This window comes from Lepidochelys olivacea, assembly GCF_965140295.1.
Source record: "Lepidochelys olivacea isolate rLepOli2 genome assembly, chromosome: 10".
Classification (NCBI taxonomy): domain Eukaryota; kingdom Metazoa; phylum Chordata; order Testudines; family Cheloniidae; genus Lepidochelys; species Lepidochelys olivacea.
In genome coordinates, this window is record NC_140420.1 from 47503383 (window position 1) to 47530542 (window position 27160).

General features: G+C 52.8%; 1 protein-coding gene across 2 annotated transcripts; it reads right to left on the reverse strand.

Annotated features, from left to right (window-relative positions):
• Positions 1-27160, reverse strand: ULK3 (unc-51 like kinase 3). 2 transcript variants are annotated; one of them, XM_084642321.1, is made up of 16 exons: positions 26939-27160; positions 24936-25076; positions 24078-24198; positions 23485-23589; positions 22653-22796; positions 21668-21750; positions 19090-19245; positions 18763-18868; positions 18143-18183; positions 17407-17509; positions 17062-17126; positions 13690-13768; positions 13527-13567; positions 12313-12360; positions 12042-12096; positions 1-3029 (listed from the first exon to the last, which is right to left on the reverse strand). In XM_084642321.1, exons 1-16 carry the CDS (start codon positions 27038-27040, stop codon positions 3013-3015), a joined length of 1407 nt encoding a protein of 468 aa, XP_084498447.1. In that variant the 5' UTR covers positions 27041-27160; the 3' UTR covers positions 1-3012. The 2 variants fall into 2 exon arrangements, with proteins under 2 accessions (XP_084498447.1, XP_084498446.1); XM_084642320.1 differs by having other exon boundaries at positions 13527-13564; positions 26939-27156.

Consider the following 27160-nt stretch of genomic DNA (forward strand, 5'->3'; position numbering starts at 1 on the left):
GTGTTTGGAAAATTATTTAATAAAGCCACCAATCAATTACATTTTCTTTCAACGCAGCAGACTTTGAGAAAAGCTCTGAGCGGTGCTGGGCCCGTTCCCAGAGCGCTGCCTCCTGCCAAGCTACTACTGCCATTTACCGTTCCCTCCCGTACGTTTCAAACCAACAGTGGCCAGAGCCAGAGGAGCTGCCCGTGGCTCTGAGGAGCTCACTCGTCAGCCCAACATTCTACAAGCAGGACAAAAAGAAAAATCATAACCAAAAATAAGAGATGAGGTAAGGGTCAGTTCAGTCCAAACTAATGCTGGGGGTTTCAGGGTTAAGTGATGTCTATAAATAAAGACTGTCACAGGGAGGAAAGGATCAGTCAGGCTTGTGGCTCAAAGCAGCTCCAAACAGCAAGACCCAATAAACCCAGTGCTAGGGGGAATTGGCGGTTAGCAATTCAGCACCCAGGGATAGGGGCATGGGAATAAGGCCAAATCCTCATCCCAATCAGAATTTTGTCATGACCTCCAGTGGGATGAGTTTGGCCCGGGGCCTGCAGCGTTTCAGGGGAGTGCAGGAGCCGGGGAAAGTTGTCAGCATATAGTACATTATATGTGATTTTATTATATCCTGCAAAGTCGGGGGGGGGGGGGAGAGAAATGGAGCATATATACCTATGAAAAGTCAGGGCGGAGGGGCAAATCAAGGTCTGGGAGGGGTAACTGCCCCCTTTGCCCCATAGCAAATGACTCCCCTTGTCTGGGATAGTCCAGGATCTACAGAAATAAAGGGCAGGAAAATTAGTCAGGAGAAATTCAAGCTGGCGTATTTGGCTTCAGACAATACAGTACACAGATGTAGGACCAATGCTCTTAGGGTTGGCATGAACCGTTCTGGTCCCCTAGCTTGCTTAATCTCTCCCCAGCCATTTCAGGACAGTGTTGCTACAGCCTGAGAGAATGCTTGTTAGGGACACGGTATTATAGAAAGAGACTGGGGAGGACACACGATGCACACAGTGAAATTCTGCCCCCAAACGGAGCGACTAGACTGATTGAGATCTCTGATGTAGGAGCAGGGAGCTGACTGATCCATTGACGAAGGCACATCTGTAGTACTCGAGTCAGCACTAGAGCTGGGTAAATCGATTTTTTTGGTTCACTGGCAAGTCTGGAAGGTCAACAACAAAAATGGATTTGGGGCAAATGAAATTTTGTTTTAACAAAATCAAAACATGATGTTTTGATTTTGACCACATTATAATAAAATTCAGAGACAGATTGGAACTCAAAGCAGTTTCAAGCCCATCCCCCCCCCCTTTTTTTTTTAAATAGACCAAAACAATTCAGCAGAATCACCATGACTTCGTGAAACAATTCAGTGTTGCCAAATCTGCATTTTTAACTGGAAAAAATAAAAGTTTCTTCACCCAGCTCTAGCCACGACCGACCTGGAGTGCTGCGCATGTCAGTGCTCCGTACGGTATGGCACATCACCTCCACTCAGCGCGCCATGGCTCACCTAAGCATCCAGCTCATGGATCTGTCCCCAGCCCTCAGGAGCAAACTGCAGTTTTAGCTGTCGTTTGGCCTTCCCATACCAGTGAGTGTTTTCTAAGCGGCTGGCTGGATTTCCAATCCCGTCAGTCTTAAAAACAAGCTACTACTGACGGGTCTGTTTAACAGTCAGCTTAGGATTCAATTTAAAAAAACAGAGCCCTGAATAACTAAAACACAATTGGTAAAAGCTCCACCAAATAGATTCCAGTCACTGGGAGATGCTCTGGTGTGGCTTTTACCGGGATTAAAGGTGCACAGTAGATAATACTAAGACTAAGGGCCTAATCCATTGATTTGGATCAGGCCCTTCTAAGTGCTTTTCTTCCATAGATCCCGAGGGTCCTGATCCTGCAAGGTGCTGAGTGCTCTCAGCTCTCGCTGATTTCAGGAAAGAAACCAGGACTCTCACAAGAGGTGCTCAGCCCCGTGGGGCCAAGGAGGGGCAAGCTCCTTCCTTTCTCTTCCCTCAGGTTGTGGACAGGGAGCCAAGTGCTGGTTGTATATCACCGGCCAATCAGGAGACAGGATTTTGTTAAAAAGGTGTCCTAGACGAGGATTTGTGAGGAGAAAGGAACATGTATGGCCAAAAGGAAAGATGAGCACACAGTGCAGGGGATGATGGAGAGTTTAGGGGGGGGGGAAATCTGCAGGAGTTAAAATGAAGAAAACAATATTTATCCCGCTTTTTAAACAGTGAAGGAGATGCGAGGGTGGAATAGGCCGTCTGCCGCAGTCACGGAGCCCCTGATTGGAGGGATCGAAGTGTGCAACTGGGGATTAGGCAGCAATACATTCATACCATCCTGCAGCCAGGGGGATGGGACTTAGACCCTTTCCTCAGATCCCCCTCAGACCCTTCCCAGCCCCTCTATCCACGACTCTGTTGCAGAGAGGCAGTGAGTGTGGAAAAAGCAGCCGTAGAGAGCAAATCCTTAAGGAAGGTACCGCTAAAGCCCCCTGCCTTCTGTTATCATGTCCCTCAGGGGGTCCCTAAAGGCCAGTAGTCTACAGCAACACCACACAAATGCCCTGTTTGTATGATCAACCCTTTAAGCTCTAAATCTTGTCATTATCCCCTAGCTACCCAGGCAGGGGTCAGCAATGGAGCTAAGGTTGTTCCTTGACATTAAATACTAAAAGGTCTTCTTTAATTCTCTCTTTGCTTAACATACGACAAACCCATTTTTTACAATGATTTGTACATATATACTGCGTATATACATATGTAAAATCACCAGACAGTGCATATAAGTGAAACCCTCTAGATAACCTCCTGTTCTGGAACTAGTGTGACAGCGTGTATAGAAACCAGCCAAGTGTCTGTTAATACACGTACGCAAACCGCGATGCACGCACATGATTCCTGGGTGGGAAGTCAGATGAGGAAGCTGATGGCGAGGAGGTCGGACGGTATCTGTTGCCTTGGGTGCTGTACTGATCCCCCGGGGATCCATGCTCACCTGGGTGTTACTGCAGAGTACAGGCTGTGACAGAGGAAACAAAGGGGGGGGGGCGGAAAATGGAAGATTATTTACTTAGCTTGTGAACTCTTCAGTGCAGGCACTGGGGTGTCACACTGGGGCCATGATCTGCTACCATGGAACAACAAAATAATAAATTACATGGTTGAGACATCAGACTGAATCTTTGTTCATTCCTGGCCTGCTGGACTCCAGGACAATTATTGATCATGCTTATTATGGTACTGCCTACAGACCAACCAAGATCGGGGCCCCATTGTGCAGACAGTGCTCCTCTGAATTACAGAACTCAGAACTTTCTACAGGTTGTATGAATCTGGATTTTTAGCAAGGCACCAGAAAACACAGGCAAGCAAGGTTTTAAAACCAATATAACCACACAACGTCAGGGCCTTTCTATATTATTTCCCAGCCTTGCTGATCATGGAAAGTTCTGTCTGCAATCAGAAGCCGTTGCCTTTAAAACTTAACCTCCAGCCCAGCTCCTTCAGGAAGAACGATTCTCAGAGCTACTCTTAAGCCAAGCTGTGCTCCCTGCTAATGTGGGGAAGGGAGCAGGGACCAGGATGCGGGAAACTGGACAGAGTGACATGCTGCATCCTTCTCCTCCTTTTCATTCTGTAGGGATAGGGGTTCACAGTCAGGAAGGCAGTGGGAAATAAGGGCCAGGGAAAGCCATCCCCACCACAAGGTTTAACAGCATCCAAGCGCAAGCCACGCTGGTGCTGAGTCTGACCTGAAAGGGACCACTGATTAAGGGCCTTTGGAATGAACGAACTTTGGTGTTTTTTCATCCAGCATTGAACGGTGCAGGCTGCTAAACGGACAGGAAGAGCGACTGTTCTGCAAGGCCATCAGGAGCTCAAAGGTTATTGCTTGTGCAACACAATTCACTGCTTTCCATAAAGACGCAGCTAATTTCCATCCCAACCCCATTCACCTCATTTCAGAATCCTAAGGGCCTGGTCATGCTCTGGCTTCAGCAGGTGTTGGATCAGACCCCAGATTTTCTAGGGCAGAAGGGAGAGCATGGCCAGGATCACAGCTGCCCTCGATGACATGCTCACAGCCTGGCCAATAGCCACCTTAACTCCTGCTGCATGCCTGCAACTCCACTCTGGACCCCAGGGGGATTTATGAGCAATGGAAACTGCAGCCCCATAGCAAGCAGATCTCTGCAGAGATAGCTGGCTTGTTGCTCTCTGACAGCCTGGCTTCTGCCATTTGCTCTCCCTGCCGCCGGAGGAAATCTGTGTCTGATCCAACAACAGCTGCTGAAGCCAGAGCAAAGACTCATGTGCTTAAATGGCCACTGGATCAGGTCTTTAGGATCTTGAAATGGGTCAGAATGTAAATGCAGTGAGTTGGGTTTGGATTGCCACGCCCCCTCAATGGGAACAATCCCAGGAAACTTGGGAAGATCGACCCACAAGAGCTGGGTTAAATCCAAATCCTATGGGGCTTTTCCACTGATCTCACTGGGCTTTAGATCAGGTCAACAGCACTGTTCCCTTTTTTTTTTTTTTTAAAAGGACATCAACTTTAAAAAACATCACTTCTGTTGGAAATTGGTTTACTTGCAATTGTAAGTAACATTTTGGAATGACATCTACAGTATAATGAGGCTTGGTGGAATTCGATTTTATTTTTTGATAATTTTGACATGTTTATTTTAAAGGATTTTTAAAGATTTTTATCTATTTTAAAATGTTCTCGCGCAAAATTACAGGTTTTCAGCTATTTTTTTTTTAAACTTTTATCAATTTAAATTGTCCAAGTTTTGGGAAATGAAAGGGTGGAGTGGGGAGAGACAGTAATTACTGAAGGACGGGAAATGTTGAGATTCAAAAAGTTAACAATTTAGAACTGTGAAAACACAAATTGTCAACATCACATTCAAATATACAAAGTAAATATCCTGGAGTCAAACTAACAATTGCTCAAAGCAGCATTTTTTATTTACTTTGCCTGTCTGTACATTTTGATTATTATAGATGGAAATATTTTTTGGTTTGTGTGTGTGTACGGTAAAATCGATGCATTTCAACATTTACCAATAAAATCGAACTCTTCCAAGACTACTTCTTATAAGAGAGAAATATCATTCTGTTTTTGTCTTCGCTTTGCATATTGTGAATAGTCAATTTCACTTTTTCCCCTGTTTCATCAGACAGATTCCTCTGTTTATGTGGGTCTCACATAGCAAAGGAAGGGGAAAAAACCAACAACTTAAATTGGGCTGTGTGATTACTAACCAATCACAAAATCTGGCCGTGGGAACTAGGGGCAGGACCTGAAACCACTAAGTCACTTTAAAAAAAACAAAAAAAAAAACAGACAAGATTTCAAGCCGACAGTGCTCCTGTAGGAAGTGAATTTTAAGGGTGGTGAAAGGAAACAGAGGACTTCAGGGCTGGTGTTCTGTTTATCTACAGAACAGGTACATCACATATGGTGCAAGCTTGCAACATCCTGTTCAAAGGGATTCCTGTAGGAGCGACTGGATCATTCAGGTTTCTTAAACCACTTGATTCTTATTAAGGCTGCCAACGAGGCAGCTGGAGCCAACAGCGAAGGTAGGCTCCTGTCATACGGAGACCTATCTGTTAAGAACAGGACTGGACAGAAGTGATCAGGAACAGTCAGCATGGATTCACCAAGGGAAGGTCATGCCTGACTAATCTAATCGCCTTCTATGATGAGATTACTGGTTCTGTGGATGAAGGGAAAGCAGTGGATGTATTGTTTCTTGACTTTAGCAAAGCTTTTGACACCTCCCACAGTATGCTTGTCAGCAAGTTAAAGAAGTATGGGCTGGATGAATGCACTATAAGGTGGGTAGAAAGTTGGCTAGATTGTTGGGCTCAACGGGTAGTGATCAATGGCTCCACGTCTAGTTGGCAGCCGGTGTCAAGTGGAGTGCCCCAGGGGTCGGTCCTGGGGCCGGTTTTGTTCAATATCTTCATAAATGATTTGGAGGATGGTGTGGATTGCACTCTCAGCAAATTTGCGGATGATACTAAACTGGGAGGAGTGGTAGATACGCTGGAGGGCAGGGATAGGATACAGAGGGACCCAGACAAATTGGAGGATTGGGCCAAAAGAAATCTGATGAGGTTCAATAAGGATAAGTGCAGAGTCCTGCACTTAGGACGGAAGAACCCAATGCACAGCTACAGACTAGGGACCGAATGGCTAGGCAGCAGTTCTGCAGAAAAGGACCTGGGGTGACAGTGGATGAGAAGCTGGATATGAGTCAGCAGTGTGCCCTTGTTGCCAAGAAGGCCAATGGCATTTTGGGATGTATAAGTAGGGGCATAGCGAGCAGATCGAGGGACTTGATCGTTCCCCTCTATTCGACATTGGTGAGGCCTCATCTGGAGTACTGTGTCCAGTTTTGGGCCCCACACTACAAGAAGGATGTGGATAAATTGGAGAGAGTCCAGCGAAGGGCAACAAAAATGATTAGGGGTCTGGAACACATGACTTATGAGGAGAGGCTGAGGGAACTGGGATTGTTTAGTCTGCAGAAGAGAAGAATGAGGGGGGATTTGATAACTGCTTTCAACTACCTGAGAGGTGGTTCCAGAGAGGATGGTTCTAGACTATTCTGAGTGGTAGAAGAGGACAGGACAAGGAGTAATGGTCTCAAGTTGCAGTGGGGGAGGTTTAGGATGGATATTAGGAAAAACTTTTTCACTAGGAGGGTGGTGAAACACTGGAATGCGTTACCTAGGGAGGTGGTAGAATCTCCTTCCTTAGAAGTTTCTAAGGTCAGGCTTGACAAAGCCCTGGCTGGGATGATTTAATTGGGGATTGGTCCTGCTTTGAGCAGGGGGTTGGACTAGATGACCTCCTGAGGTCCCTTCCAACCCTGATATTCTATGATTCTATGGAACCAGTTTACTTCAGGATATGTAACCAGCTACCCATCAGGCGGAAAATGCTTTTGGTCACTTCACCACTGGGCTGAAGGTCAAGTGATCTTGAGCTTTCATGATCAAGGGGACAGGGAAAGACTTCATATCTTCTTACCAACCCTGGGGCTCCCTGGTTCTCTGCTTTTAACCCTCCACACTGCATGTAAGATATGCAGATCCATCCATACTGAGGAGACCGGGCAGTAGAAGATACTCCTATAATTAGCATCATTTTACCAGATGCCGAGCGGCACTGTCCTGAGTTTGCTAAGCAGATGCACCCAGGGGGCAGAGAGCTCTTGTGCACGGATTACCCCAGACAGAAAGGTGGATGGTCACTTGGAGTCAGTATGCCTGACACACAGGACTATCCCCACAGCTGTTGCAAGAGGAGCTTGGTTTATGGCACCATGCCCACTGCAGAGCACTAATGCCGGAATCCCATGGCTACCCCATTCTACGCCGCTCAAGAGCTTATTGCAGGGAAGATGTAGGATTAAAATAATCATCATCATCATAAAATGCCCCCTCCAGGCCTCCAGGAAGCATTTTTATGTCAAATGTGATGAGCTGAGCCCTTCATGTCTAAATCAAATCCCCACTCCCCATCTGCTCACGTATGAGGGGAGCGGCAGTAGTGGGGCCTGCAGCCGAAAAGCTACTTTGCTCGCAAGCTCCATTAGCCCCTGACCTCCTTCCTCCATCAGCATGTGAGTAAGGAGAGATGGAAGGAGAAAGAGACAGAAGGGGGGGGAAGCACTTCCCTCCATTCAGTGTTAAATTCACACGCCCCTATGTTCTAGGTGCTGATCAATGGCCTGGTCACATGGTGATTGAGAGACAGGGGTCCAGGGCAGGGCGGGGGGGCACAGAAAGGCTACAACCCCATTTGGAAGCCCAGCCTCCCATTTTGCAGGTGCAAATAATTGTGGGTGCAAACACATGGGAGCCACAAACACTGTTCCTTGAGCATCTCCAGAGTCACCAGTGGTTTTGGGTGCCAGACTCGATGCACTTGAAAGGGATCAGATTTTCCGAGGAGATCTGCTTAGCACTTTAAAAGGGTCTCAGGTCTGACACCCACCAAAATATCACTAGTCCCTCTGAAAATCCTGGCCTTCACTCATGTCTTCAGATCGTAACAGACATCTACGAGACCTCTACTGAGAGTCAAGCCCCTGTTCGGGTGGGCCAGGTGCCACTTTCCTCACTGCACATACTGCAAGGACAACAGCTGGGTCCTGTCATTTATATAGCGCCTTTCCGTGGCCAAGGAGCCCAGAGCATTTCACAGACCATATATGTACAATTTACCATTAAATGCAGCCACCTCTGGGGCGGATAGCAGCAACCAACTAGCACATTGCACAGTAGCTGGGAGGGGACATTTTGGTGAGACAACGTCATTTGTTGTAAACAGGAGGCCAAGAATTCATCCTGTGTCATTAAAATATACAGAGACTCAGGCTGGCAGGCACAGACAGGGCCCGGAAAATGGACAAAAAGCAAATAGCATGAGTATGTGAGTCACAGCACATTAGGGCTTGCACTTCCTTCTTCCTCCTACAGGGGTCAGGCTGGGAAAATAAAGGGTGGCACCCTCCCAAGCGCTGCCCGCCGGTCACGGAAAGAAGACGCCACTCGCAGCAGACTGTGCAGGTCTTCCCTCTCTCTCGGCTGCTTTGATCAGGGGTGTTATAGTTAACAACATGGACACATAAGCCAACATTAGGTTTCAGAGTCAACATGCCCACAGAATCGAATGGGAGCAATTCACACTTCTCAGAGCTATTGTTTCAGGCTGCCTGAAGACTCGGGCATACACCGCTACCCCCGTTTACACATTGTAAACCTTCACCATGTGAACGTTTACACCCATAAGGAGTAGAGACTATTTTTCAGATCATGAAGCCACCAAGAGCTGGCCGAGCAATGGGAGTCCAGGGAGCGTGGATCCCTGTTTCAATGTAAGAGCGAGCAGGGCCACAGACCGTAGCAGGGGGAAGCAGCCCAGGAGCTCAGGCCTCGGCAGAGAACTCAGGAGAGAAGTGACTCGTTCCCCAGCAGCGATCTTAGACCTGGGATGGGGGAGGGGGGGGTATTTAAAATATTTCAGTTCACTGCTATCAAAAATATAAATAATTTTAAGAGTGCGGACAAGTATCTGCACAGAGCCTGGCTCCCAGCATGCCACCCTGGGAGCATGAGGTGAGAGCCAACTAAACATTAAAGGGTTAAATCCTCTTGACACCCAGCCAGGCTTCCTGGACTATTCCCGGGGCTGGAGCAGAGCTCTCCCTCTGCCGTGCCAGGCTGTCACGCATGTCACACGCCCACAGCCCCCCTCTTCCCCGCAGCCTGGGGTGCAGCAGGGGAGAAAAGAGCTCAGGGTGCGGGGGGGGGCGGGTGTTCGCCAGGTTTGCTGGTCACATGACTGTGCAGAGCAGGGAGGAGAATCTGTGGGAAGGGGATACAGGTAAACCGGGGGAGAGCGAGTCCAACAGCAGCAGAGAGAGGACGTCCCCTCCTGGCTCTCTATGCTGCATCCCGGCAGGGAGAACAAAGCTCTCATTTTCCAGCTCAGTGGATCACACAGATTTGCTGGACTCCCAAGTGCTGAAAAATCTGGACGACGGGTCAGATCAGCCAGTGCAGAGGTACTTGTAGGGACAGCACCCTGCTCCCCCCATCCCAGTCCCAACATGTCACCTGAGCAGGGAGAGGCACTGAGCCATCCATGCCCCTTAGCTTCTGCCCTGGCCCTGTTGAATCTGGCCCATGCCCAGTGCGGGAAGGGGCCCTTCCTTATAGCACATTCTCTGGAGCATTATCCTTTCCAACTAGCCCTTCCCATGGAGGCACAGAGCCAAGCGCCCCATGTCTATTTCAGTTCTAAGGGCTGCCTCTGGGGGCCCCTCTGAACACCTGCCCGCCCCCCTCTGCTCATCCCCTCTGCTGACAGGACAAAGGGAAAGGGCATCCCCCTGTGATCTGTCAAGCTTAGGAGAGGGACGCAGGACAGACAGACCCTTGCCCCTCCTTATGGCTCCAGATCTGTTCAAGAAGAAATAAAAGGATCCCCACAGCAGCCTCCTGCCCCCACGGGGAGCTACCAGCCTCTGGGACGGAGAAATGGTCCCACCTGGCAGCTTATTCCAATTAACCAGTCAAGCACAAAGAGGATAGGGATTAGCAGCTACCTGTGGATTCCCCCAAGCTGCAGAGAGAAGGCACAAAGGCCTGCTTCTACCCCAATCAAACGGGGAGGGGACGATCGCGCCCTCTTCCCCATCAAACCGTTCCAAGTTCAGAGTGGGACAAGCACCAAGACCTTCCCTAAGCCCCATCCCCATGCATAGGGACACTTACCCTACCCCACTGAACAGAGGGGACAGCCACAGCCCCTTCCCCACCTCCGATCCCAGGCAGCCAGGAGCAGGGGAGACACCTAGGCTTCAACCTCTTCTCCATTCCTGGCTCTGGGTATTGCTACTTCTCCTGATTCCAACGTAAGGATCCCAGGATGGGATTTTGAAAAGTGACACGGCGGGTCAGGAGCCTGGAGGGGTGGGGCTGGCCAGGCACCTGCTCTTAAATCCAGCCACTCTTCACCACCTGGGGTGGTTGTAAGCCGCACAAGGGAGGCGTGGCATTTTAGAGCCAAGTACAGACAACCGGTCTCTTCCCCGCAGGGCGTACAGTCTAGATTAGATGTAGCAGCCCGGGAGGAGACGGCGGAAGGGGCACGGGAACCATCAGGGGATGTGCCGACTGCTATGTGTGCATCTCGCGTGCCAGGCGAGGTAGATAAATGGAGAGGAATGGCTTAAGCAGCATTAAGACATTTGGATTTTTGTCCGTGACGTAGGAACTGGGAGAGTTGGGCGAGGGGCTGAGAGGGGTGGGCAGCGCTGAAGCTGTGTCTGGAGGGCCTGTGTCTGCAGAGAGCCCAGGCCGGATCCAGGCTATTCCTGGCCTAGGGGGTGGTGCGAGAGGATGCGAGGAGCCACTAAGGGGCGAAGGAGATCTAAGCCGAGGAGCTGGCCAGGCAGCAGGTGGGAGTAGGGGGCGGTGTGATCAGACAGGCAACGGGCAGGATGAACACACATGGAGATAGGACCCAGAGCAGGGACTACTGGAGTGGCTGATGCAGGGCTGAACGGGGGAGCAGAGGCATATCTGGAAGTTGTCAGCAAGGAGTTGACAATTGGTGGCGTGAGAGCAGATGGGGTCGCCCAGGGATGGAGCATGGCAGGAGCAGGAGGGGACCAAGGATGGAGCCTGACAGGACACTGATGGACAGCAGGACATGGGGCCACAGAGAGAGACACTGAAGGAGCATCTGGACAGGCCCACAGAACTGGCCAGGAGCAGGTCACTGGCTGTCTCAGTGAGAGCTGGGCCAGTCGGGGCAGAAGCCGGACTACAGAGGATGCAGGAGAGAGCTGGGAGTGGGGCAGGAGCAGGCAGCAGGTTCGAGGAGGGGACGAGGAGGAGGAGAAGAGTGGGTGGTAGCTGGAGAGGCAGGAGGGGTTGTGGGAGGACTTTAAGGAACCATTCAGAAGTAGAAGGGAGACGGGAGAGAGGTGAAGATGGCAGGTGGGTGTGGGTCTGTAGTAGGAGCAAGCGCAGCCAAGGCCCTAGGTGGGAGCTGGGGAGACAGCCAGAAGGTGGCAGTGGGTCGCGGGGAGCCAAAATCAAATTCTGAGCAGAGGGGTCAGAAGCCTTGGGGGGTAGAGGGGCTTTGTCCTCCGTTGCCATCTCCCTGGCTTTCACATGGACCCTGCACATTCTCCACAGAGGCTCCATGGGGTGGGAGGCAGAACGGAGGGACAGGACGGGAGGGGAGACCCCACGGGCAGGGTTAGCGGGGCAGACAGAGCAGCGAGAAGCTGGCAGACTGAAGGAGACACAGCCAGGTGGAGAAGGGAGGGCAGCTGGCGTGGAGCTGCGTAGGGACTGGTGCGGCAGGGTTGCGGGGGGGGGGCGGGGGAACAGTGCTAATGGGAGGCAGAGGGGAGCTGGCAGTGGGGACTGGCAGTAGGGAACAGCGAGGGGGACAGGCAGGTGTTGTACAAGGCACAATCACACTCACAGCTCCGGACAGACTCCGACAGCATCTCCTTGCCCATGAATTGCGCATCCCTCATCTGGAACACAGAGGGGGGTTCTCATCACACGTTGCATCCAGGGGCCAGTCGCTATCTAGTCCCCAGACACCCCAACATACCGCCCCCACCTTCCCAGTGCCCCCAATGTCCCCCCATCCCACCCAGGCCGTTCTCTTACGTTCCCAAGTATCCATTTATACCGCAGCCGCCACTCCACGCATGAATCCTCCCCCACAACTCCCAGCCCTGCTGTACCTTGATCTGCTCTTTCAGGTACTCAGCCCGGCCCATCAGAGTCTGAATCTGCGGGCGAGACACAAACAATCACTCGTCCCGCTCCCTGACCAGGAGTCACAGCTGAGCGTGAGCCGGCAGCTAAATGATGCTGGCTCAGGGGGTTGGGAAAGGCTGGCTTGGCAGCTTAGTGGCAGGGAGCCTGGTTTGGTTCCCTGGGAGACGGCAACATGGTTAGCCTCAGGAGAGAGCTGGGACCAACCTTCCTCAGCCAGGAGGATCATCTGGGGAGGAATCGGGGGGCAGGGGACAGCTGGGATCCAGGAGACTCTACCAGTAGCTGCAAGGACCACCATGGGAGTGCAGCTGGGAGGTGAAGCATCAGCGTTAAGGAGGCTGATTTGGATTCATCGAGCTTGTTTAGTGCAAGGGAGGCAGTGTTGTCTAGTGGTTAGGGCACCAGCCTGGCTCCTGGGGAGCTGGGTTCTGTTCCCAGCTCAGCTACAGACTACCTAAGTGATTTCCTCCTGCCTCAGTTTCCCCATTCGTAAAATGGGATGGAACATGCTCTACAACAGGTGCTAGGTACTGTTATAATCCACTCTAGACCAGTGCTTTTTATTTGAAAAACAACAAAAAATTGTCCTGCGACCCACCATATCCCACAGTCCTTTGCAGCTGCCAAGATTTGTGGGCTTTGGGTGCCAGGCAGAAACCAGGGAAGGTGACGGAGGGCTGCTGCTGGGCTGTGGGGCTGTTCCTCCTCCTCTCCACCACTCCAAGAAGCGGAGGCAAGATGGGGCCTATGCAGCAGCTCTAGAACTGCGCAGCAGGTAAGAGAGGCAGCAACCCCATGTGAGTTCTTCCTTCCATCTCCTGGCCAGGTTCCTGCTAGATCTTCCTGAGCCCAGGATAATGCTGCTTTTTCACCTATCGGGATGTGATTCACTGAGCTCCCCCACAAACCCACCCCTGATCTAGCCCGTCCCCAGGGGGGTCAGAGCAGGATTGTCGCTGACCCAGAACTTGGCCTGGAGTAATGAAACTTCTGCCTCTCCCCTTGGCAGAGATCTCGCCACTGGCAAAGGGCTCTCAGTATCTGGCCGTGGGTCATCCCATCAGCCCTAGCAGGAAGGAATGGAGGCAAACTCTAAAGCCAAGGGAGCCTGTAACCGAAATCCCCATTGGGCTGCTCCTCCGGGAGAGCAGGTGAAGGGGACAACCCCATTTCATACCTCCGAGTGAAGCAGCTCCCGTCTCCTGCCCACAGGTTCTGCTGGAGAGAGAGCAGGCAGCGTTAGCCTCCAGCGCTGCACAGAATAGCAGCATGCACAGTCTCTGTTGCTAAGCTAGATTCCAGCCGCGCCAGCTGGAATCCCACTGCAGGCTGTAACTCACCAGCTAACATAAGCAGCAGCTCCCCCAGACTCTGCTGGTAGAGATCCAGTGTGTCAGAGTCCTCCTTGCCCTCTTCCTCCTGGAACAGAGACCCCAGGAGGTTACAGATAAACTCCCAGACACTGCATAACATCAGTGAGGAGAGGCAGGAGAGAAAGCTCATACATTGACAGTACCAAGCTCTTATCTAGCACTATTCAGCAGTAGACCTAAAAGCACTTTACAAAGGGAGGGCTGGATCATTATTTCCATTTCACAGATGGGGAAACTGAGGCACAGGGTGGTGATGTAGCTTGCCCAGGGTCACCCAGCACATCTCCTGAGTCCTGGAGAGAGAAATCCTCAAATAGACAGAGATATGAGCACAGGCCATTCGCTTCTGTGAGCATGTGTAAAGGATGTTGCCTGTAATATTTCATGGCTATTATGAGTCTGTCTGTGTGTTTGTTTTATGATTACAAAGGGTTAATTCAGGCGTTAGTTTGCCCACTAGGCAGGAAAGCAGACAGACACTCTAATAGCCCTCCATTCCCTGACACTTAAAGGGACAATGCAGTTATCAGTCCCTTTGAAGTTTGCCTCTGACTATGCTGAATTCAACAGTCCCTGGACTGGTAAGGGAGGGGGAAATCCAGATGGGAAACTGAAACAAAGAACTTTGGAGTGGATAAAAACTGAACCCGTGGGGCACGGGGGGGGGAGACACAGAGTTATGGGGAAACAGATTGAACCCCAGTCTGCGAAATGGGGGTGTCTAGAGAAGCTAGGCCTACCTAAGCCTTAGCTAAAACAGATATGCTCGTAAACTGTTTGTTGTCCTTTCTCTTGTCCCTTTGTCCCTGCTGTTGAGATTAAACAATACTTTGTTTTGAAAAGGTTGCTTTGAAGCTCTGTTTTCACCACAGCTCCCGACCAACCGGAAGTCCTGCAAGTTGCCAAGCCCAGTTGGACTTGCTGAGCAATCCCAGCTAGTACACCTGGGGGGGGGGGGCTAAAACTGAGATCTGGTCTGAGTGGGAGACTCCAGCGGTTCCACCCCAGCCCCGGTGTGGGCAAGAGGCCTGACGCCAGAGGTGGGTGCACTCAGCCAGAATGAGAGGGATCAAAGGTGCAGCTAGCCCTGAACCATGACACTACGTAACACAGTGGCCAGGTGCCCACAGGTCTCAGCAGGGTTCAGACCTGGGATCTTCAGCATCAAACGCCCACCTCTCTGCTACTTAAGCAAAAGGAAAACTTCTGTAACTGTGAGTAAGGACAAGGCTGCCACAGATGCTTGGGCAGCCACTAGAGGGAGACATAGCTTTCACACACACTGTTCTAGCGTACGGTAACTCCTCACTTAACGTTGTCCCAGTTAACGTTGTTTCATTGTTATGTTGCTGATCAATTAGGGAACATGCTTGTTTAAAGTTGCGCAATGCTCCCTTATAACGTTGTTTGGCAGCTGCCTGCTTTGTCCACTGCTTGCCGGAAGAGCAGCCCATTGGAGCCAGTGGTGGGCGCTTGGAACCAAGGTGGACCAGCAGCCTCCCATCAGCTCCCCTAAGTTCCCTGTGCAGCAGCCGCCCAGTAGGCTACCAATTGCCAGCAGTTCAGCTGTCCCTCCCCGCACTGCCTTGTGCTGCTCCTGCCCTCTGCCTTGGAGCTGCTCCCGGGAGCCTCCTGCTTGCTGTGCGGGGGTGGGAGGGGTGCTAATGTCAGGATGTCCCCCTGCTCTGTGGAAATGGAACAGGAGTGGGACCGGGGATGGGGGGACACAACAGGACTCAGGACGGAGGGAACTTGCTGGCAGCAGCTGCTGTCTCAACTTGCTGATCTACTTAAAAAGGCAATGTACTTAGAGTGCAGTCAGCGTACTTAAAGGGGCAATGTGTGTGTGTGAGAGAGAGAGAGACAGACACACACACACAGTGTGTGTCTCTCTCTGCCATGCTGTGTCTCCTCCCTCCTTTCAAGCTGTTCTGTAGAGTGTGAGGCTACATTTACAACAATGTGTTAACCCTTGAGGGCTCAGCTGAGTCCTAGTTCATCATTTAGCAATAAGGCATCCCACCCTCTGACTCCACCACCTCAACCAAGCTTCACAATCATCATTGCTGTGTACAGTATTTAATTGTTTAAAACTTATACGGTGTGTATATATATAGCGTATGTGTGTGTGTGTGTGTATATATTATATATATATATATATTAAAAAAAATAAAATATAGTCTTTTGTCTGGCAAAAATAATTTCCCTGGAACCTAACCCCCCCCCCCCCATTTACATTAATTCTTACGGGGAAATTGGATTCTCTTAACATCGTTTCACTTAAAGTCACATTTTTCAGGAACATAAGCACAACGTTAAGCGAGGAGTTACTGTATTACTACATCTCCCATCCAATGGGAGCTCTGGGGTAGAATAATTAACTCGGTGGTCTCAGCTTTCGTTCTCTCTCCAGTCCAGCAAAATAAGACACAAATCAGTCTGTGCTGCAAGGTTACGTTCAGACAGGCTCAGATGGCCGCCCCCTGGCGTGCATCTGCCATGGAAGCAGAGGGACAAACCTGGCCTCTGCACTCCTGTTTCTGCTCCTCTCCCAAATTACCTGGGTTGATATTTTGCAACGGGCTCTCTGAGGTCAGCGCAGAAGTGTTGCTGCGTTAAGGGTGGAGCGTAAGGTCTGTTGAGTGGCAACTGATTCCCCCACCTGCCATATAACCAACCAGCAATTCTGGGGGAGGGACAAGTGGATGCCTTTTAAAGTGTAGCTTACACTAGGTTTGATGTGAAAGAATAGCTGCAGCAAGACAATGGGCTTAAAGAGGGTCTGCAGGCAAGCCAGCAGTTTGTGGCTGGCAAAGCTGATCAGGTTTCCCAAGGCACGGAATACATGGAAGGGAGGTTGCCTTTTGGCTGGACATTGCTGCGAATCCTACAAGAGTAAGCGACGTAGTGGGTGATGTCACAGGAAGGGAATTTTCCCTATTGGCTGGAGGACTGGGCATTAGAACTCTGGGGTTCTTTTCCTGACTCTGCCACTTATTCACTAGGTTACTTTGGGAGATTTCTTTCACCACCCTGAGTCTTAGTTTCTCCATCTGTAAAACGGGGATAGCGATAGGGTTGCTTTGTAAAGTACTGCATAAATTATTATTATTATTATTATTACTCAAACACCTATGGCCCTCACTGATTTGGGATCCCAGTGCCCACTAATTCCTTCCAAGCAGTGATCTTGCCCAGGCTGGTCCCTAGCTTTGCCCCTATCCGTGTAGGGGTCTTCACCCTGTCTCTAGCCTCCTCCGCTGCCAGCGTATCAGGTGGCTAAGGAGGGACAGCAATGAGCCAAAGCAACAAACCCTGTCCCTTAACCCCGGGACTCACCTTAGCCATGGCTGCAGACGCCACCTCCAACGCAGCATACAGGCGGGGTTTGTCCCTGGACATCTCTGTAATGAGATGGTCCAAGAAAGGGTGAGGCCTCAGAGCAGCCCAGGCAGAGGGAATACCCCCGCTCAGGGAGGGAAACTAGGATTCACTACTGCGAGGGGGAACGGAGCAGCCCTCTCTACCTGCTACCAGCACCCCTGCAAGCCCCACCCTCCCAAGTGGAGTCAGCATTCTCTCCCCCTTTTAAGCCCCACCCCCTGCACTCTGGTCACATGGTACAAGCTGTCCTAGGCCCATCCCTGGGGGTGGAAGGGAGGTTTGGCCTGTCCAGGGCGTTACCTTTGAGGATGTTCCTGGCGATGTTGCCCTGCTGCAGGAGGGTCTTGTTGTTGGACGTCACCAGCGTCTTTAGTTCCTCTGCTCGCGAGATGTACTGACCCACCTGAGGAAAGCAGAAGCAGTGGCAAGCCTTAGAGGTGCCCTAGCATGTTATCCCCCCCAGGCTGGCTCCAAGGGCACAGCACCCATAGCTGGCTCTCACAGGAGGGGTGTGTGGAGGAGCATGGAGGCAGCGAGACACCATACCCAGGATCCCACATGAGGCGCCAGACGTACCCAGAGATAGTGCAGGACCCACTGTTCTGTTGGCCAACCCTCCCTTCTCACCCTCACACAACTCCCAACCCAGCCCACCCTCCCTGGATGCTCCCTCTCACCTTCATGCCAGTTCCCAACCTTCTCCAGCCTGAGCTCCCATCTACCTACCTCCCCTGCCAGCCTCACCCATCCAACCTGGAAAGATCTATGTAGCTAAGGAAATAATACAGCCCTCATCACTGCAGTATCTGAGCATCTCACAGTCTTTGGTGTATTTATCCTCACACCCACCTGGGAGGTAGGGCAGCGCTGTTATCCCCACTGTGCAGCAGGGGAAACTGAGGCAAAGAGAGGCTAAGTGACTTGCCCAAGGTCACACAGAGTCTGGCTGAACAGGGACTTGAACCCTGGTCTCTCAAGTCTCCGGTTAGCACCCTAACCGCTGACCAACCTTGCTCTAGCATGGTCGGTCACTGACCTTTGACCTGATCGCTTCTTTCCTGCGAGCATCAGTTTCATCTGCGGAAGATAAGATGGGGGATGAGTTCACACTGACAACTCCAACCCCTAGCCCAGGATGTTAGAGTCTCCTCTAGGTCTAATGACCCTCAGAACATTAACCCCCACCCACCCCACGCAGAACACTTGGAGGGTCAGGGAGTCCAGCCAACACCTTGGCCTTTTCTGGCCCGCACGGAGCTCCTTTACTTAAGGTGGTTTCCAGGCCTGGGGTGAATGGGGTGTGTGTGAGAGACCCACACACTAATTAGCCCCATCTGCTTCCAGCTTCCTCCCAACCCCCAAATAAGAGTTTCAGCAATCCTCCAATCCCCACTCTTCCCCTGAGAGACCATTCCCAGACTGGTGGGCTGGTCCCAGCCAGAGCAGAGTGGGGCGATGATAAAGGCCCTTGAGGAGAAGGGATTCAGGTGGGGGATCACTTTATAGCGAAGCTACTTGAACTGGTGACATCATGCAACAGGTGAGCCCTTGTCGCCAGCGACTGTTGTGGGCAGCATCCCCGCGGGGCCTGGTACCATTCCCACCAGCCACGAAGAACAAGAGGCAGATGCGGGAGAAACAGGGTTAGTCACTCACAGTGCAGGGCAGGGACAAAAAACTCCAGGGCCTTGCAGTAGAGAGAGAGGGCGGCTGAGGGGTCTCCCTGCTGATCCTTCTTTACAGCTTCCATTACCAGCGCGGTCTGGCACAGAGAAGAGGGCAGGGGAGGGGGTTAGAGAGGCGGGCAAGGCTAGGATCTGTACTGCACCAGCAGAGCGATCAGGCTCAGATCTGGTATACACCAGGCCTACTGCACTGTAACCTTTTCTCACAGCGGTGCCCCGGGTCAGTGCCTGGCAAATCCAATGGGAGCTCCCTCAGAGCCGCGCCCCCGAGTGATCTCTCGGCGTCAGTCAGACTCACCGCTTTGCACAGGCTCTCTGCGCTGGGCATGTGCTCCATGTCCACGAAGGGATGGGTGAAGAACTCCTCGAAAGAGATGCGCTGCAGCGGGTTCCTCTCCAGGAGGCGCTGCAAGAGATCCCGGCACCCCTGGGAAAGCTGGGGCCGGCAGGGCAGCTGGGGGACAGAGAGATACAACAGGCAGCTGCACACGGCGACTTTGAATGGCTGAGGCCTGGCCAGCTTGAAGGAGCCAGGGTCACCCCTGCAGATATGACTGCCCTTGTACGGGGGCCCAATGGGGACAGGAGGCCCCCTAGGAGATCTCCCAGCCACTCCTCCCCTGCCCCCTCCACTGATCACTTCTCACACCTGGACATGGCTCTCCAAGGTTACCAGTGTCTCTATCATCAGAGGCAGGGCACAGAACTGGGCAGGACAACCTTGCAGTAGTGCCCGATGCAGACACTGGATCCCCAAAGCCCAGGCCTTTGGATGGTCCTCCCCTTGCTCCGGGCAGGGCCTCTGCAGCCATCAACAAGTGAAGCAGTGATAAAGTGCGCTCCTTCCCCGCAACCCCGGGGCTCAGCAGGCTGTCAGCCCCTGCCAGCCTTGGGCCAAGCACAGGAGACCCTTTTGGGCTACACCCCATCTCTGGGCTTTTAGTCACACAGGTGTGATGCTGCTTAACCTCAAGTTTGCCTGGTTCCAGGGGAGTCCACGCAGAATTCACCTGCTGTGGGGCCAGCCTGCCCCCCTGCCAGGCCTCACTCACCCACCACCTCCTGTCTGAGGCATGTTCTCGCCTTCCACTGATTACAGGCCTGCCAGCGGATGGCAGAGGCACAACAGGTGGGGCAGGCGGTCTAGCAGCGAAATCATCATCATCCCCTCTTTAAAGAGGGGCTCTCAGCTAGTGCTGCCACGGGCCGTGAAGACAGCTCTGGAGTGGAACACAGCTGGAGTCTGCACTGCAGTGATGCGATTCCTGCCTAGAAGGCCAGCCAAGCGCTTCGTGATCCCTTCGGAGGACGGGCGCTGTAGGAAGGTGAGACGATATCGTCTCCATGCGGACGTGGCTGCTTACCATGACCACAACCACATCCAATGTTGGTGGGATATATTTACCTCCCCCGTGGGACTCTGCCTGTAACAGATCTGTTGTCTCTGAGAAAGCCCTTTGGTTGCCCTCCAGCAGAGCCAGTCATGTCTTTTTACTCATCAGCGTCACCGGCTGAAGCTGGGAGTTAGTCTGGTTTTTAAACAGGTGATCACTTTGAGCAGCAATGACAGGGAAGGCAGGGCCGGGGCATGCAGCTTGCTCCAACTCCAAGACAGAGGTGAACACAGCACGGTCTGACTGAGACAACAGGCCTCGTCTCTCTGAAAGGGACACTCAGCTTTGCCAACTTTCACAATATTTGGTGTTTTCGTAAAGCCCCGGCACCTGAAGCTGGATGATTATGTAAGAATCTCAGTTTTCATTTGATAAAAAAAAAAATCCAGCTCTTTGATAGTGGGGGAAAAAAAAGCTTGGAAACCCAATCCCTTCAAGTCACCAAAGCCAGGGGAGAAACAAAAAGAACACAGCATTTATTATTGTTAAAAATCTCAATCTTCAAGTCAATCTCACAATTTCTCAGGGTCTTGACTGGTGATTTCTGAACCTCGGGGGCTGGTGAAACTGGACGTTGTCAAGCCAAAAAATTGCAGTTTGTTCCAATTGCCTTATTTGGGTTACACCCAAGACTATTCAGAGGATTTTGACACTTCTCACTTGCCCTAGTGCTGCCTTTGACCTTTCCCTCTGCTCAGCCAGTGCAAGGAGACAAGTCCCTTCCACTTTTGTTTGGAGTCCATTTCATTTTTGTTCCAAGTCAGTTTCACTTTTGGGCACCATGCAGCTGGCCTTGCAGACTCCCCAGGGGAATGACTGCTGGTTTTTAAAATCCTCTTTCCCCTTGAATGATTTTTTTTTTTAAACTTAATAGAAATATTTCTACGGCTCTTAGGTTTGGTAGAAAGTTTTCGGATGTGGGGGGGTAACACAAAATCTACACTTTGGACTAAATTTGACTCAACAATGTCCCTTTCCAGCCACTGCCCTCCGTGGATCAATTATTTCTGTGGTTTTCCCATGTGTCTGGGACTTTCCTCATCTTACTCTCCATCCAGTGTCTATTATTTCCCCCTTCCAGGGGGAACAATAGACACTGGACTTATGTGCCTTGTTTGCTCTTCTCCTTCACCTGCCCCCTCCTTCCACCCTGAAGTCCTCTCTCTCAGGAAGTTCTAGTCTCAGGACTGGAATGCAGGCCCAGGTCTCTCGAGCCACACAGTGCTCCATGGAGCAGCAAGCTACGGAGCAAATCCAGATCAGCACAGATTGTCTACGCCCCTGGGTGGACACACACTCCTGCTGCCCGCGCAGGCTCCTCGGTGAAAGCAGAGTTGCCTTCGCCTGCCCTGATTGAGTCAGACACATTAGAATAGTCACTGCTGCAGTGTGCTGGATCAGAGTGCTTCCTGTTTGCCAGTTCTACCCGTACAAGTTCAGACATCACCCGCCCCCGAGACACCCTGGCTGGCCCAATGTTACCTCGATCACCCGGTTGCTGCGGATTTTCTCCTCCAGCTCAGCAAATGATTTGGAGAAAAAAGGCGGCCTCCCGAACAGCGCCTCTGGGAAGGTGGAAACTGGGGGTTAGTCCTTTCGGTACAGAATGAGGGGAGCGGCTGCTGCCTTATTCAGAGAGATAGAGCAAACACAGCTCAGAGTTGGGGTCATCTGATGAAGGGAGGTAGGGAGAGGGGGAAATCACTGTAAGTTCTGAAAATCCCAAAGGCTGTTTCTGATGGTAAAAATTGCAGGAGATCTCACAACGACCTTGGGATTAAGGGCAGTTTTATGGCTCAGGCACTGGACTGGGTCTCAAGAGACCCAGTTTAGTTCCTGGTTCTACCTCAGACTCCCTCCTGTGTGATGTGGAGCAAGTTATTTAGGCCTAGATCGTCAAAGGTATTTAGGTTCTTAACTTCTAGAGCCCAAATTTTGTATCCACATCCAATCCGCGCTCCACAAGCATGGTACATGGATATAAAGCAGAGATCTGCAGATTTGCAGGACTCTACTAACTCCCATTGAAATCAGTGAAAACTTTTGAGGATCTGGGCCTTTGTCTCTCTGCATCTCAGTTCTCCATCTGTAGTACGAAAGTAATAGCACTTCCCTATCTCCTAGGGGCAAAATTCATCGTGTTTGTGTGACAAATGCACAGCACAGAAACAACTACACAGAGAGTGGGAAGACCCCAGATCAAGTCCTAGATGTCTGTTTCAGTGAGATTTTCAACTCTGATCCAAGAGATCCAGACTTTGGGGAGATTATCCAGACTGAAATTTCAGTTCTCCTGGGGTTTGCCCAGCACTTGGTACCAGGTACGTAATGGCAACACTAGTAGATCCATGGCTCCAGCGGTCCGGCTGTAACATACAGGCAGCTAGAAGGCAAAGACTGAAGAATCTCACTTATGCAAACAGAGACTGACCCCTTCACCCACCAGCCCAGAGGCAGGGAGACGTACCATAAAGAATGACCCCCACGGACCACAGGTCCACGCGGGCGTCATACTGCCGGTGGCACACCATCTCGGGGGCCATGTAGAGTGGGGATCCCCTGAGCATATGCTTCTCGTCCCACGGAGACATGTACTGCGCAAAGCCAAAATCTGCAGAGAGCAGAAAGAATAGAGAGGGGAGCGGCCAAGGAGACGCAAAAGGCCACATTAGAACAAGCTCACTAGGGGCAGGATGGATGGCTCAGGGGACTGGTAATGGGATATGGAGCCTTTCGCCCAGTTCAAATCCAGCCCAGGTCCAGAGTGGCTCAAAGTTATTACCACCCAATGGCCTGGGTGGAACGAGCTGGCAGGTCTGAGTCCAGCTACGCAGGACAGTAACCACCGGGCGCCTTGCTGGCAAAGAATCCAAGGGCCGAATGGAAGCCAGAGACTGAACTCCCCTCAGCATGTGGGCGGGGGACGGCATGTGAGGAAGCCAAGCATGCTGCCACCCGTGCTCGGTGGAGAGTGGATGCAGAACCCACAAAGGGGTTTTCACTTTACTAGAGTGGGAAGCTGAGGGCTCAGGCCCATTCCCCATGGGGATCCAGAGACCTCCCTTCCCCTTAAACCCACCCACACCCACCCTCCAAGCTCCCCGTTATAGCCATCAGCTAAAAGGGCGCCAGGCTACAAAGCTTGTGAAGGCCACTCATCAGCTGGAGGAGTGACCGAGGCATCTCCCTTTTCCCCGCTCCTGCCTGCAATTCCAGGGAGCGAGGCCGGAGACGGTGACACAAACCCAGCCGCCCCTCCGCAGACTCCTGTCCCACCCAGCCCCTGCCCACACGCTGACCTGCCAGCTTGAGATGAGGATTTTCCACGGAGCTGAGGAGAACATTCTGAGGCTTCAAGTCCAGGTGGGAGATATTCCTGTCGTGAAGGAACTTCAGGGCACACGCTGGTAGGACCAACAGATCCAGTAAGAGATAGGAGGGACAGCAGAACATCATCTCCACCCCACTCTGCGGCCCTCCCCCCACCTCCAAGATTCCACTTCCTTCAACGACTCCACCCGACCAGTCACTCCCGTTCCTTCTTACCCTGCTTTCCCTCCCCACCCTGATCCAAATGCCCCCTGCTTGCCCATTGCATTAGGGACCCCAGGGCATTTGTCACAAGAGCAGAGCTGCTGCACCTGGGAAGCGGTGAAAGTATCATGCAATTACCCCCCAAGGACGAGGGAGCATTGGCCTGCTAAACCCAGGATTGTGAGTTCAATCCTTGAGGGGGCCGTTTGGGACCTGGGGCAAAAATTGGGGGTTGGTCCTGCTTTGAGCAGGGAGTTGGACTAGATGACCTCCTGAGGTCCCTTCCAACCCTGATATTCTATGATTCTATGATCTGCAACCAAGGGCTGGTGAGAGGGGAGGGGTGGGGTCCCCTCACCCAGCTGCTGCAGAAAGAGCCGCGCCACCTTCTCTGGGAGTATCTTCCGCGTCCGGATGAAATGGGACAGATCCCCCCCAGCGCAGAACTCCATGATGAGGTAAATGTTGTCACTGTCCCACTGCAAGACACACACAGAGTCCATCACGCTGACGGGTGCTGGGTTATCTTGTATCCAAATGTGACACAACAGGGATGGGGAGCGGGGAAAACTAACCCGTAACTCCAAGGTGGGAGTACCAGGCATTAGCCTGGCTAACTCCTGCTTCTCCAGGGCTGCAGGCAGGGGGCCTGGCTTCATCCACACTTACACCCCAGGGAAGCCAGTGGGGTTGCACTGGGCTTGTGTATGTGGCCCAACCACAAGCATTGCCCAGGTGCCTCCCGCCAACCAGTCCATGGAATTGGCAGGGCTGTTGGCTCAGGAGGCCCCTTGCTCCAACTCTTCAGTCCCGAGGCACTGACTTCCCCAGTTCCTGGGGGGTGCTAGACCCCCACTCCACCCCAGGCCCCATCCCCACTCCACCCCTTCCCCCAAGCTCCCACCCTGCTTCTTCCTGCCCCCACTCCAGCCCTTCCTGCCCCACCCCATTCCGTCCCCTCCCCCTGCCCTCGCTCCTCTCCCTGGAAGGGAGGGGAAAGAGCTGATCCGCAGGGCGGCCGGTGGGTGCTGAGCACCCACTGTTTTTTTTCTCAGCCCCAGAGCACCTGCAGAGTCGGCACCCATGCTTCCAGTCACACATCCCCCCATTAAGCCCCCAAGCTAGCCCTCCGAGTCCTCAAGAAGCTGGAGAGACCCACTAGCCAACCCGCAGCAATCCCCGCATCTTCTACGAAGCCCCAGTCAGCGCTCTTCACCTGGAAATCCTTCAGCTCCATGATGTGCGGGTGGCGGATGGTCTTCAGGATCTCAATCTCTGTCAGCAAGTTCTCCACCGATGCCCGGTTCAGGCTTTTCTTGTTCACACACTTGATGGCCACCACTTCCCGGGCGTTCTTCTGGAAAGGGAATGGAAACCATGCAGGCTTCCTGCATGATCTTGGGCAGGTCATTGAGGGTCTGTCTACACCACATTGTAAACCCGGATCTGTAGGACACGGCATAAGCGCCAACTTCTTCTGGCGCCGGTGGGTGCTCGACCCACCTCTGCCCCCAGCCCCGCCCTGACTCCACCCCTGCCCCACTGCCTCCTGCCCTTGCCCCACCCCCGTTCCCCAAAGTCCCCACCTCAACTCTGCCCCTATTGGACTCCTTCCCCAAATCCTCACCCCGGCCCCACCTCCTCCCCTGAGCACGCCATGTTCCCACTCCTCCTCCCTCCCTCCTGAAGCTTGTTTTGTGGCAGCAAGCGCTGGGAGTTAGGGGGAGAAGCGGGGACACAGCGTGCTCAGGGGAGGAGGCAGAGGTTAGGTGAGGTGGGGTGGGGTGGGGTGGGGGGACAGGGAACGGAGCTTGGCTGCCGGTGGGTGCTGAGCACCCACTAATTTTTCCCCGTGGGTGCTCCAGCCCCGGAGCACTTACGGAGTCAGCGCCTATGGGACACGGGCTTGTGGATGCATTGGTTTCAAGCCCACGCTTGAGTGTCCACACTGCACTGTAAACCTGCGTTTACAATTGCTGGACCCGGGTCTCACAGAAGTGCTACCACATCCGCCATGCTGCACTACGCAGCCCTTCTGACTCAGGTCTGCGGCTTGAGCTGTGCCCACACTGCAAAACGACAGGGCATGGACCCAGGTCCCAATGGGACTTGGGCTCTGACACCCCCCGCCCCCTCCAGCAGGGTGTTGGACCCGGATCTGGAGTGCTTGCTGACTCGGGTCAGACGGATTTGTGTGTGGAAGGAAGCAGGGCTTGGGCTCAGAGGCAGAGCCTGGGCTTAGCATGCAGTGGACATAACCTTAGCGTCTCTGAGCCTCAATGTCCCCATCTGAGCAATAGGGATAATAGCACCGCCCGACCCCACAGGGGTGTGTGAGAATAAATACATTAGCGAGCGTGAGGTGCGCGGGTACTGTGGGTAATGGGGCCAGGTAGTACCTAAGCGATTCAATCCCACATCAATCGTCCATACCTCCCAAGTCAATCATACCATATGGCACCGGCATAGCCCAGAGGAGCCGCGGCTCAGCCGCCCCTCTGCAATCACAGAAGATGCAGTGCTGGGGGAGGGGGGGTACAGGGGGGGATGGAGAAAAGGCAGGATCCAAGACACTGCCTGGTTTAGAAATACAGCCTCCAAGAATGGGGCATGATGGGGTTCTTGACCAGGAACCCTCATGGGGAAGGAGAGCCCCTGACCCCAAGGAAACGACAGTAGGGGGCAGCACAATGGAAACACCTCCCCATAGGGTAATTCAAGCGCGAATCACGCCAGGCAGGCATTCCTTTAAGGGGAACCATTATCCACAACGCTGCCCCTCTATAGCCCCTTCCCCAGAAGCTCTCACAGGCAAGAAGGATACGACACACAGCCTCCCCGGGAGCATATCGCTTTTCACAAATGGGGAAGCTGAGGCACGGGGCGAGGGCTTGCCCCCAGTCACCCAGAAGAGTCCGAGACTGAAGGAGCAGCCCTGCTGTCCCTGCCAGGCTGAAAGTGCTCCAGCTCCGTGCCAGGGAATGGGTTTGTACCGGCCGACCAGCTGGCAGGGCCTGGGGAGAGAGGTCTGCTCAGACTCCTTGGTCGGGCCCCCAGGGCAGAGCCAGAGAGGCTCCCTTGGGAGACAGGGCCTCTGAGCGGGGGCTGTTTAAAGCAAGCTCCCACTCGTGCTCTTCCGCTCTCCACCCCCAAGACCCCCCCCCACTTTGCCCATCTCCCAGCCCATCCCCCTCTGGCTGTGCCCAGCAGCCCCATTACCTTCCTGTAGGCTTTGTAAACAGTAGCATAGGTGCCACTGCCCAGCCTCTCGGTCAGGATGAACTCCTCCAGGCGTGGCGGTGCCCAGCCAGCGCCCGCCATCCCGCCTGCCCCATGCACAGCCCCCGGAGGCAGGGCCCCGGCCCCGGCCCCTCCTGGAGCACAGAGCCCCCCTCCGCACACGGCTCCCCTCCCAGGGAGGGGCAGGCAGAAGCGGGCAGC